Here is a 13,052-nt window from a genome sequence, read left to right as displayed (position 1 = left end):
AAAAAAAAAAAAAAAAAAGAAAGTGAAAAGAGGGAGAGATGGAGTGGGGATTTGGGATTGGCACACGCACACGAAGGTATATGGAATGACGGTGCAACAGGGACCTGCTATATGTCGGAAATCACAGTAACTCTGGCTCGGGTCGTCAGTGTCAGAAAGTGAGACACGGGGACAAGGAGAAATCTCGACAAGGCGCTTTACTTCTGCAGAAGGGCGCGGGCCCTCCCAAAAGTGTGCGCGCCAAACGAAGGACCCTCCCCTCTTTATCCCCAACGCAGGTGATGCACCTGCCCCCTTCCCAGGGGTCAGGTCGGGGCGCACCCTCTTCCCGGTTGGCTAATTTGAAACACATTGTTACTGGGAGGAGGGGGAAAGGGGAGGGGTGGGGGTCGCAGGAAGGCGAAACCGGAGCAAAATGGAGTCACCAAGATTTCCTTTGATAGAAAAGACGTTGTGTTACTTTCCACATGTAGCGCACAGAGCATTCTACTTAGTATTTGGTGATAATCTATGTGGGAAAAGAATCTGAAAGCGAATGAATGTCTGAATCACTTTTTGTACAGCAGAAATTATCACAACCTTGAAAATCAACAATACCTCAATAGGGAGTTCCCGTCCTGGCGCAGTGGTTAACGAATCCGACTAGGAACCATGAGGTTGCAGGTTCGATCCCTGGCCTTGCTCAGTGCGTTAAGGATCCCGTTGCCCCTGGTTGGGAAAGTGCGAGTAGCAACTGTGACGTGCGCCGGACTCCTCCCGCCGAAGGGGAGTGAGAAGGGGAGTTGTGCCCTGGGGACAAGTTCTAATTGAGCGGCTGGAGAGGAATCCTCCAGTAATAGCTCGCCTTCCCCTCCGTTCAGTCCCCGCCCGAAGTCCTGCCCAAGTGGGAAGGAGGAAGGAACCGGCGCGCTTGCATCATGAGCACCTCGAACTCAGAGACGCCGACACCGGATCCCTGAGCGCTGACCCCGAGCGCAGAGACCTTGGCCAAGGGGCCGCTTTGCAGCCACGGCTGGTGACGCCAGAAATCGAGAGGAGTTTCGAGAGACAACGGAGGGGTGGAAACCGAAACCCAGAGGAGGGAGTTCTCAGAACTTTTCTGCTGGTTGCAAACACCTACGATCTCCCAACCCGTGAGGGCAGCACTGGGCGGACACACCCCGACGGGGATGCTCATAGCCTCCGGGAGGCTCTAGGCGGGCCCCAGGCCTCCCGGGCGGAGGACCGCGCCCCACCGACCGCAGGCCTCAGAGCCCAGAGACGGGTGAGCAGGGAAGGAGCGGGCATCGGTGTGTGTTAGACCTCAGGGCAGATCGCCTCCGGAGGGTCCTGTCTTATCCCGTCCTCCCAAAGCCCGGCTGCGAGACTGGGGTGTTCGGCCCACCTGAGCGGCGGATGGCGGGGGTGAGGGGCAGAAGGTGGGGGTGGGGAGAAGTGCGAAGGCTGGGGTACCTCTGGGGAGGAGGTGGTAGGGGCAGCAGGTTGAAATTTATGCAGCTTGGCTTTGGCCGAGCTTCTCCCAGGGGCTTGGAGTGTGCGTATCAGCTCTGGCGACAGCCCTGTGGGTGTAGCGTATCAACTCCAGCAGCTCTGTGGCCGCAGTGTCTCAGCTTTTACCTGGTGTGAGCATGGAGAGTTGGAGAACTCAGGTTTATGACACAGCCGGGCTCAGTGGAGATCGCTCTCCGGAGCCTGAGCCCCGAAGAGGGGTTTCACAAGGCTTTTATGGGCTACCCCTTGCCGGTCCGTGCTTGGCTGGTGGGACCGGAGTGAGGTCAGGCAAGGTAGTAGATGCAGAAACAAGTTTACAGAAGCAGGTGTGTGGAGGAGGGGTGGTGGGGGCAGTTGGCTGGACTTGGCTTAGTCCTCATGGCCGGGGTCTCTCCGTTCTACCTTTTCATGGGGCCATTTTCTCCTACGGGAGGAGTTTGCAAAGTTCAGGCGAACTGACGCTGGTAATAACCAGAACCTCGGCTTTTGTTCAGTCTTGGCTCCAACAGGCTGGTTGGACCTACTGTACACTCACCTTTGAGGGCAGGCCAGGTTCGCTGTGTCTGCAATGAGTCGGATTAACATTGGGCTGTGCTTGGTGAGAGTGAATCTTAATTATTAGAGAGAAAGTTGGAGAGGTTAGGAGTGGGAGACTGGAGGTGGGAGAAAATCTGGGCACACAGACCAGGAGATGGGAGCCCTGGCCACTGGAGGAGGCCAAGGAAGCGGTGGGAGGAGCAGCAGGAGAGGACGTCAGCGGGAAGGTTTGGAAGAGGAAGTTGCGGGGCGTGCGGGCTGGGGGGCGGAAATCAGGGAGGGGGAGCTCACAGAACCTCCACAGTGTAGCTCACACTGCAAAGGGGGGTGGGGTGGGGGAGGGGCGGAGGAAAGTTAAGTGAATTTTGTTTTTAAGGTCTTTTTTTTTTTTTTTTAATGAGGAATTACATTTTGCAAACTTGCAAACTTGCAAAACGTCCCTGGTCTAATTGTTTTTTTACATTGTTTTACAATAATAGGGCTTCCTCAGGCTTGGACAAAAGACTTTGGAAGGTACTCCGTGGTGGAAGTGTAGACACAGCCCAGGCTCCTTTTTTCTGGCTAGTCTCCTGAGACTGCTGGGGGAATGTCACTGACTCACACTACAGGTCTACTTTTGCTGACACTGCTGCTGCTGCTAAAACCCAGGAAGACTCTGCGCTGTGAGTGTCCTGGGATCTGGAGACCTGGCAGGCGGGTGGGGGGGTTCCTGGCAGGTGGTTGCCTGTCTACCTCTTCTTAGGAGGACAGTGATGTCACTTACAGCCATTATGCAGGGACCCAGGCTAAAGCACTGTCCCTGGTCCTATGTTCATGCGACAGCTCTCCCTGTCCTGACAAGTGCCACCTTCTACCCCCGGAAGCCTTTCCTGAGTACCTAGACCCATTATGAATGTAGTATATGTGGCATGGTGTTTTTTTCCCTTTTTTGAAACTTCTGTCTCTTCATACAAATTTTAAGTCCCTGGAGGATAATTATATTTTTGGAACCTCAGAAGTTGTTACACAACACCAAAAACATCTGTCAGATGAAAACATCTGGCAACCCTGTATGTACCTGAAGGATCACGGTGGCCTCCCGGCATCTCCCTAAACCTGAGACCGTTAAAGGGGGGCAGGACAGAGCCACAGCAGCCACAGTGGGACCTCGCATGGACACCCCACCTCTGCAGCCAGGCCCTTCAGGGGGGTCTCTGGGGACACACTGTGCTTTTGTCTCACAGATGCTCACTCGCTCTGCCTCAACCTCGCTGTTACATCTCAGTCCAGACCCAGACAGCCTGGTGTGAAGTCCAGGGCTCAATGGACACAAAGCCTCTCCTCCAGTATGACAGTGACAGCAACCAGGTCACAGCTTCGGGCCCCCTGGGGAGAGGTAAATGGCACCAAAGCATGGAGCGACTTGACTGGAACCCTGGGAGGAGTGGGCGAGAGCTCAGGATGGTCCTGCATGTCATCACTGGGGACAGAGAAGACCACGGGTGAGTATGGGGAGGGGGTGGGGACTGGGGACAGTGAGCAAGGGAGGGGAGCACAGAGCCCATGTGGGGAAGGGGTGTGGTGGGAAAGAACGGGACACGGGTCCCACCTCAGAGCCCCGGGGACCTGCTGGGCAGGACAGGGCAGGTCACAGGCCCCGAGACTGCAGACACATGAGCCCTGGGGGAGGAGGGACCCTGGGGTCGGGATGACTCTGTGTGTGGGGTCGCAGGTGCTCCCCGGCTGCAGGCCAAGCTGTGCTGTCAGCTTGAAGCAGAGCGAGTCACCGCTGCCTCCTGGCACTTCAGCCTCGATGGGCAGACGGCCCTCCTCCTTGACGCCATGGACATGAACTGGACAGTCGTGAATCCTGGAGCCACAGGGATCAAGGAGCAGTGGCAGAAAACCAGGACCTGGCTGAGTATTTCAGGAAGCTCACAGTGGGAGACTGTGGTCACTGGCTGAGGGAATTCCTAGGACACTGGGAGAATGTTCTGGAGCAGGAGCCCACAGGTAACGGAGCAGGTGTGAGGAGGTGGTAGGTCTCTTCCAAGGTCTAGTGCCTGCCCTCGTGGGTGTGAGCACGTTTGTGGGTATAACTGAAAATATGGTGGATGGATGGATGCAGTTCCCATCGTGGCACAGCGGAAACGAATCCAACTAGGAACCGTGAAGTTTCAGGTTTGACCCCTGGCCTCGCTCACTTGGTTAAGGATGGGGCGTTGCCATGAGCGGTGGTGTAGGTCACAGACATGGGTCAGATCTGGCGTTGCTGTGGCTGTGGTGTAGGCCGGCAGCTGTAACTCCAATTGGACCCTTCCCTGGGAACCACATATGCCACAGGTGCAGCCCTAAAAAGCAGAGAGAAAATAGGATGGACGGATGGATGGATGGACAGAGTGACTGATTTCTTGGGGGTCTTCCTGTCTGGAGTCAGTGAATTCATAGCACAGGATTTCCCAGCATCCTCCTTTCCAGCCCACCTCCCTCGGCACAGGAGCCCCCTTCTCCATTAAGCAGAGATCCTGGCCCCCTGCACTGCTACATGGTCCCCAAATCTACATGTGTCCTTGTGCTTCCCCGCCTTCTCTCCTTCCTCTTGCTCTGATCCTTTAACCAGCTCACATGTCACTGACCGAAGCCCTCACCCCCTTCAGACACAATTGAGCACCCCCAGTTCTGTCCTCCTCAAACGTCTCCCCACAGTGAACATGTCCACAAGTGTGATAATCAGACGGACGTCTGCTGTCCCCTCCGTGGACATATGAGCTCCGTGAGCACAGGGCACAAGCCCTGCTCATCCTTCTACTCAGTGTCTGCACAGAATGAGTCAGTACCTGTGGGGGGACATGCGCTGCGTGGGGACAGTAGGTGCTGAGGACAGTGTCTTCTCAGGTTTGACAAGGATTTTGCTTTTCTCTTTGTTTTAGAACCACCGCTGGAGCCCTCAGATAACCAGCAGTTACCAGCATGGATCATCCCCCGCTCAGGCCTAACTGTCATTGTCGTCCTTGTCCTCGTCGTCATTGTCCTCATCATTGTCATCGTCATCAGGAGATGTGATGGGAGATCAGGTACCACAGCAGGTGAGAAGCAGGCTGGCCTCCGGCTCCTGGGCAGCGCGTGTTCTGGGAAGGGCTTAGGAGACCTGAGCCCGGCTCTCACCCAAGCCCTGTGCACGGATCCTCTCTACACGAGATGCTGGCTTCTGTGTCTTGAGCCCCACTCTGCACAGAGGGGCTGGGGGTTACTGGGCTCTTGGGGCAGAAGGGGCTGTGGAGGGGGGACAAGCCATGTATCTATTACCTGGGGGGCGGGGACAGGCAGGGTGTAAGATGTCAAAAGGCTGGGGTGGGTGTGACTGTGCCCAGGATTCCGCCAATCCTTTGATGAAAAAACGTTTTATTCTCTGATGAGAGCGTGATTTAGCTCCACAACTTTCCCAGTGTTCTAACAGCTGTTCCATCATCTGGTGTTTCTTCTCTGGACCAACCCGTGGTGGCAGAGACTGAGCTTTGAGGACAGGCTGGCTGCTGCATTATTTTCTACTCAGAGGTGGGTTTCCCATGAAGCTAAAGCACCACTCACTTTCCATGACTGTAGATGGGCTCTGACAAGGTCCTGGCTCACAATGTATTAACGTGGTCATTTTGAAGAATTTGCAAAGGTAATGTAAGTTAAAGAGAAAAAAAGTTCAGTCAAGTGCATTAAGTAAGTTAAGACAGCCAGTTCCACTCTGACGCTCTTTCCATTGGACTTCCTCCATGTGAGGTGGAACTGGAGTGCCTGGAGGTTGTTTTTTGTGATGCCATTCAAAGCAAATGAGTTAGGAATGTACTTACGTTATGAGGCATATTTTATGTGTTCTCACTTTTATGCTCTTAGGGCTTGTGAGAATTAACAGACGTCTTTTCTAGCAGAGGACGTCTTGGTTACTGCATTTTGTTTCTGCTTCGTCTGAGACATCCTCCCCCTCCCTTTCCCTCTTCTCCCAGTACCAGTTTGTTTCTGGGAATGTGTTCCCTGACCTGATCCATGGGAAGGAGACAGGTATACCACCTGCACGAGGGATAAATAGGGAGGAGGGTCTTCTTTGTGAGCACTTTTGAAGGACCCGCACCCTTCTGCAGAAGTAAAGAGCCTTGTCAATGTCTCCCTGTGTTCATGTGTCTCACTTCCCGACACTGATGATCTGAGCTAGTCATTTTAATTTTCCATCAGATTTGGGGACTCATCCAGATTCGGGGTCCACTGGAGCATGGAGTCTTAAGGAGGGGAGATGCATCCCACGGCCCTGTTGCGGTGGCCCTGAATTGAGACGTCCGTGCCTGTGAAGTTCAAACCCATGGAGGGTTCTCGACAACGCAGGCAACCGTGGCGGCCAGGCAACTCCGTGCATGGACCAAGGTAGGAAAGATCACTGGTGCAATCGAGTATCCCCTTGGTGGTCTATATGCCTCAAAAGGTCTCGGGTGAGGCCAGTGATTTGGGTGAAATTGTAAAATCAGGGCACAATCTCAAAAGGTCTTGGGTGAGACTGGTGATTTCGGGTGAAATCGGAGGATCAGAACATGATCCTGGGGAAATGGGAAGTAAGTCTTCCCAATACCGGAGGATTGAGTGGGGAGTGGGAACCAAATTCCTCCAGACAGTCCTCTGGGATTGATATTAAAGTATTGGGGCGACAATCCATGGATAGAGGACAAAAAGAAGGGACGAATGATTAATATTGTTGTTTTATCTGGACACAGACACCTATTCTCACCCCATCCGTCTTCTGGCCAAAGTTCGGATCGGGTGAGGATTGGGTCTGTCAGCTGCTCATTCAGTTTGTCCAGGACAAGTCACCAGGGTCTCAGGAGGAAATTTATTATGCTCTCTGTTGGCAGCAGGGACCAGTGGTCTTATTTCCCCTCAGAGCACGGGACCAAAAGGGAAATGAGGAAACGCAAGAACATTCTGGGACCTCCTCCCCTCCATGGGACCCCCTTGGCTTGCTGCTGCCACCTGACAATCCCCAAGATGGCACTGGCCCCCCTCCAGCCACAGCCGTCCCTGCCAGGGGAGCTCAGGAAGGGGAGGGACACAGAGCCCACTGCGCAGGCGCAAGCGCAGCCGCTGCTCTGCTCGCAGAGTCAGAACAGGAGGGGGAGGCCGAGCCTGTGGGATCAAAGCCCACCGCCTCAACAAAACCAACGGATACGGCAAGACCTTATTCCAGACTTAGGCGAGAGTTAAAACAATGACAGGAGGATATCCAAAATGTTCCTTTTCCCGCCACTATCCCTAGGGACAGACAAGAAGAGCAGCAAATGCTCTTCCCACTAGGGGAGGTTCCCTTAGGTCGGGGAGGAATAGGATATGTAAATGCCCCTTTAACCAGCACTGAGGTCCAAAATTTTAAGAGGGAATTAGAGCCATTGCTGGAGGACCCATACAGGGTATCGGATCAAGTGGATCAGTTCCTTGGACACGTCTGTACATGGTCCAAGTTAACATCTATTGTGAACATTCTATTTTCTGGGGAGAAAGAGGGATGACTCGAAGGGCAGCCATGGCCTCTTGGGAGCAAACCCACCCTCCCCAGCTGGGGGAAGTTGGGGTGGAAACCAAATTTACCAACAAGGACGCCAGGTGGGACAATAACAGTGCCTTCCACTGGGGGCATATGATGGACTTGAGAAATCTCATAATTCAGGCAATTAGAGATGCCGTACCTAGGAATCAAATATATCTAAGGCATTTGAAGTACAACAAGGTAAAGGGGAGGGACCAACTAAGTTTTTGGAAAGACTCAGAGCTTGGATGAAAAGATATGGTGGAATAGATGCCACCGACCCTTCAGGAAAGGGCATGCTCAGACTTCATTTTGTAACTAATAGTTGGCCAAATATTAAAAAAAAAAAAATAGAGGATTGGAAAGATAAACCATTAGAGAGCTTACTAAAAGAGGCACAAGAAGTTTATGTGAGAAGGAATGGGGAATGGAATTCTATTTTATCAAGGGGAAAGAAGACTAGGTCTGTCTTCTAGCTTGTTTTAAATGGAAAGTAGCGGACAAACTAATGGATATAGAAAGTGCTGGAAAGTTTGTGGGAAGTAGACATTGAGAGAAGGGTTATACATTGTCAGAACTAAGTTTAAAATAGGTTTAATTATGTTAATTTTAAAATAAGCTGGTGCAAAACTTGAACTTGGCTCTTTAAGAAAACAAAGTTTCCTTGGAATGCTACTTTGATAACAGATTATTTAATGTTCTTTGAAGTGATCTGCTGTATTTGCTTTTGAGATCTCTTGTAAGAAAAAAAGTATTATCCACAGTGGCCTATGATTCTATCTGACCAAATTAAACAAAAAATGATTTATTTATAAATACTATCAAATTCTAATTAAAGTGCTTTTAACTCAACTAACTTTAGAATGCTTTACAGGACCCTTGAGTGAGACATTCAAAAGAAAAAAGTTAAATTTACTAAAATTATTTGGAATGTTAAAATACTTAGAGAACATTATCAAATAAGTGATAAATCTCAGATTACATAGAAAAATAGATGTTTTTAATATAGATATTCTAAAACTTTTACAGTATCTGAAATTGGATATGTACTGGTACTATGTTATAATTCTTTTTTTTTCTAGTTATTTCAAAATGTTATGTCACAACAGTAACCAAGTTTTATTGTCAATTTGCATTACAATCAGATTTAAAATGTACCTTAAGTCTTTTGTCACTGTTATATTAATGACTTTACTCCGATACCTTTGCAAAAATATTTCCTCTTCAAGAGGATCTATAAAAAGAACTTTTTAAAGAAATACAAGTTTCTGACTTTCAGACCTTAATGATGAACTGGGTAAGAAATTAAAAAATTCTAAAAGGAAATGTGATAATTTCATAAACAGTTAAACAAAAAGGATTAGTTACATTGGACTGTGTGAACTGGTAAGTATGGTTATAATTTTATGGTTTCTATTTAAAATAATACTGGCTTTTAATCTGTGTTTTCTAGGGATAAAGAAATTCTCCCTAACAAGCAATTTGGTAAATTATACCTTTGTAAGCAGAATTGAAATATTTCTCTCCTCTCTACCTGATTTCTTCAGAGAATGGAAACTCTCAGGTTCCCAGAAGTTCTGTCAGATAAATTAGGAAGGCCATGTTGTATGTAGCCTGTAGAAACCTCAAGGTATTTGGGTTTTTAAAAGGGAAGGAATTCACCTAGATCTCTAAATAAAAATCTTAAGACAAGCCCTTGGCATGACTTTCTTAGCCCTGAAATGCCTTTTAAAAGCTTAGTCTAAGATTCCTTATAAAGTTCTAACAAAGCAAATTTTTAGAAAACCCTATATGATCAATTTTACTCATGTAAATCATCAGGCCAAGGTTGTTGACACCAGACTTAATTGGCAAATAAATTAGTCTTGGTTTGGCTAATATTTGATAAAAATGAGAGTAATTTTAGAGAAGAAGAAATGTTTCAATGAACACCTGCTAAATCTGTTAATCTCATTCTCTTAATTGTGGTCAGTATACTAAGACTTACTTCCTAGAGAGTTCTTTGCTATTATGTATACTGCAGCAAAGTTTAACTGAGCTTCTGAAAGAACATTCTAAGCTTGTTTCTAAAGTTGATCTTAGTGATCTATTTTGGAAAAAGATCAGATGCCCCCGAACCTGCAACAAGGGACTATGTATATACTAAAAAGGACATAATATAAAAGGACAATTTCCAAGCTTGTAGAGGAAGGACCCGATCCTTTACTATGGAGCCAGCAGGAGGTACAGCAATTTTGGGATTTAAGAGAGGTGCTGACAGGTGCCCCTCTTCTGGCTCTACACCCTTTGAAGAACCTTTTCATTTATTTCTAAGTATGGGCCAGGGAACTTGGGGGATGCCACTAGCTGGCAGCCTTCCTTTGCTGCCTCCTGGACTCTGTCACCAGAGGATGGCCTGAGTGCATACAGCAGTAGCTGCCACTGCCCTATTAACTGAAGGAAACAGAAAACTCAGCTTTGGAGGAGGGCTCTGAGTATAAAAACAGGATACTGGTTGAAATGGTTAAAATATTCTGTGGACACACTACACAAAGGCAGCTGTTATACTTGCACCACAGGGAGATGGGAGGCCCAAGTGGTTCCCTTTCCTCTGGGATGGTCATCAGACCCACAGGGGCTTGAAGGTATGATGGCCTTCTTCCAGGACAAAATGGCTTGAAATAAAGAATCCAGTTGGACTTTGTCACTGCTATTCCCTGAGGTCAAAAGGTCTGTGGGTCAGCCCCTGAGAACTGTTCAGCAGCCAAATGAAACATCAACTTCTTGTGTCTAAAACGACAAGAGGCAAAGGTGACTTTCTTAGGCAACCTGACCAGGTGCAATGAAAGCTGGTCCTACATCACCCCCGACAATAAATCCAAGTTCCAAATGCCTTGGTCAGATGTCTGGTGATATTGTGGGAGTCCACTAATGGGCACTCTTCTGGAAAATTAAAGTGACACCTGTACTTTGGTGCAATTGGCCATCCCTTTCACCCTGGCATTTAGGCCCCAATCTCAAACTCAGCCAATCCTGAGGGAATGAGACATCACCCCAAGGGCAGGGGTGTCCTTTGACCCCCCCCCCAGGTCTATATTGACTCAATGGGTGTTCCACAGGGTGTTCCAAACATTTTTTTTTTTTTGTCTTTTTTGCTATTTCTTGGGCTGCTCCCGCGGCATATGGAGGTTCCCAGGCTAGGGGTCGAATCGGAGCTGTAGCCACTGGCCTACGCCAGACCCACAGCAACGAGGGATCCGAGCCGTGTCTGAGACCTACACCACAGCTCACGGCAACGCCGGACCCTTAACCCACTGAGCAAGGGCAGGGACCGAACCTGCAACCTCATGGTTCCTAGTTGGATTCGTTAACCACTGCGCCACGACGGGAACTCCTTTTTTTTTTTTTTTTTTTGTCTTTTCCAAACAAATTTAAGGCAAGAAATTAGGTAGCTGCCATGTTTGAATCTGTTCTTTTTTGGTGTTCAACCATAAACAAAAACATTGATTGGATAAACTACATCTATTACAATCAACGAAGATTCATTAATTACACTAGAAATGCCATTAAAGAAATGGCCAAACAGCTAGGTTCAACTAGTTGGATGACATGGGAAAACAGACTTGCTTTAGACATGATGCTGACAGAAAAGGGTGGGGTCCATGCAATGACTGATATCCAGCGCTGTACATTCATTTCCAATAACACTGCCCCAGATGGCACCATCACCAAGGCCCTACGTGGACTAATGATCTTGGCAGATAAACTTTCAGAAAATTCTGGTATTAATGACCTCTTCACAGACCTTTTAGAAAATTGGTTTGGAAGATGAAAGGGACTAATAGCTTCAATCCTTACCCCTCTAATTGTGTAGTTAGTGTCCTTGTCCTAGTTGCATGTTGTGTAATTCCTTGTGCCAGGGGACTTATTCAAAGATTAATAAAGCTGCCTGACAAAACAACTGGGACCCCCTCCCCACCAAGCCAATATGCTTCTGATGGGCACAATAGAACATAAAAGTCAAACTATGCTCAAAGAGTTTGAAGAAAATAATATTTGATAAAGAAATAAAAGGGGGAAATTGTGAAAATTAACATACGTCTTTTCTATCAAAGGATGTCTTGATTACTCCATTTTGTTCCCTCTTCATCTGAGACACCCTCCTCCATCGCCCTATTTTCCTGGTAAAAATTTGTTTCAAATTAGCTGACTGAGAAGAATGTGAGCCCTGACCTGACCAATGGGAAGGGGACAGGTATACCATCTGCATTAGGGAGCAATAGGGAGGGTCTTTTCTTCTTTGAGCACACTTTTTGAGTACGTGTGCCCTTCTTCAGAAGTAAAGAGCCTTGTCGAGAGATCTCCCCGTGTTCATGTGTCTCACCTTCTGACACTGACAATCCAAGCCAGAGTCATTTTAATTCTCCAGCAGGCCAGAATTGTGTTCCTCTGAATTTCTGTGTTAAAACTCTAATCCCCAGGGCCTCAGAATATGACTGGACTTGAAGACAAGGCCTTTAAAGAGATAATAAGTTTAAAATGAAGCCGTTAGGAGACAGGATTAAGATGGCATAATAGAAGGATTGGAGCTCACCTTCTCTCATAAAAACAACAAAATTACAACCAAATGCTGAACAACCTTCAACCAAATGGACTGGAAACTTTTCAAAAAGATATCCTGCTCCAGAAGACAAAGAGGAGGCCACATCACAAGGTAGGAGAGGCATTATGGGATATAAGCAACCCCATACTTCCTGGGTGGGAAGACCACAGACTGGAAAGTAACTGTATCACAGAGACTCACTCACAGGAGTGAGAGTTCTGAGCCCCATATCAAGTCCTCAGGCCTTGGGATCTAGCACTGGGAGAAAGAGCCCTCGGAGCATCTGGCATTGAAGGCCAGTGGGGCTTGTGTGCAGGAGCTCCAAGGGAAAGGAGAAATGGAGACCCCATTCTTGAAAGGTGCACACAGACTTTCATGTGCACTGGGTCCCAGGACAAAGCAGCAGCTCCACAGGAATCTGGGTCAGACCTGACTGCAGTTCTTGGAGGATCACCCACTGGGAAAACAGTGGATGACTGTGGCTTGTTGTGGGGGAAGGACATTGGAGGCAGACCTCTTGGGAATATACATTCTCATGTGTTTCTCTGGAGGTGGCCATTTTGGGAAAATCTGGCCCCCTCATCAGTGCTGAGAAGCCCCAGGCCAAACAATAATCCAGGTGGGATCACAGCCCCATCCATTAGTAAACAGACTGCTTAAAGACCCACCAGGTACACAGCCACCTCTAATCTCATCTAGAGACAAAGCCCCACCCACTAGAGGGATAGGAATCAGCCCCACCTACCACTGGGCAGTCTCTCCCATCAGGAAGCTGACAGCAAGCCCATACCAACTTTAGCCACAAGAGCAGCAGACATTACAAGTAAGAGAGGCTACACCTCTATTGTCTGCAAAAAGGAGATGACACCAAAAACCTGTAAAAATGAAAAGGCAGAGAACCAAAAC

The 13,052-nt window shown here is 48.5% G+C and overlaps 1 protein-coding gene across 1 annotated transcript; it reads left to right on the top strand.

The window, feature by feature from the left end:
- Positions 628 to 10,655, top strand: LOC106508817 (NKG2D ligand 4-like). Its single transcript, XM_021086853.1, is given in 8 exon segments — positions 628 to 1,264; positions 2,508 to 2,690; positions 3,252 to 3,509; positions 3,740 to 3,916; positions 3,919 to 4,020; positions 4,938 to 5,093; positions 5,465 to 5,562; positions 6,229 to 10,655. Coding segments are annotated over 6 exon segments (831 nt in total). The 5' UTR covers positions 628 to 1,264; positions 2,508 to 2,614; the 3' UTR covers positions 5,527 to 5,562; positions 6,229 to 10,655.

The sequence above is a fragment of the Sus scrofa genome, chromosome 1, assembly GCF_000003025.6.
Source record: "Sus scrofa isolate TJ Tabasco breed Duroc chromosome 1, Sscrofa11.1, whole genome shotgun sequence".
Lineage (NCBI taxonomy): Eukaryota > Metazoa > Chordata > Mammalia > Artiodactyla > Suidae > Sus > Sus scrofa.
Note: the sequence above shows the minus strand (reverse complement) of the source record. Positions and strands in the feature narration are given on the sequence as shown.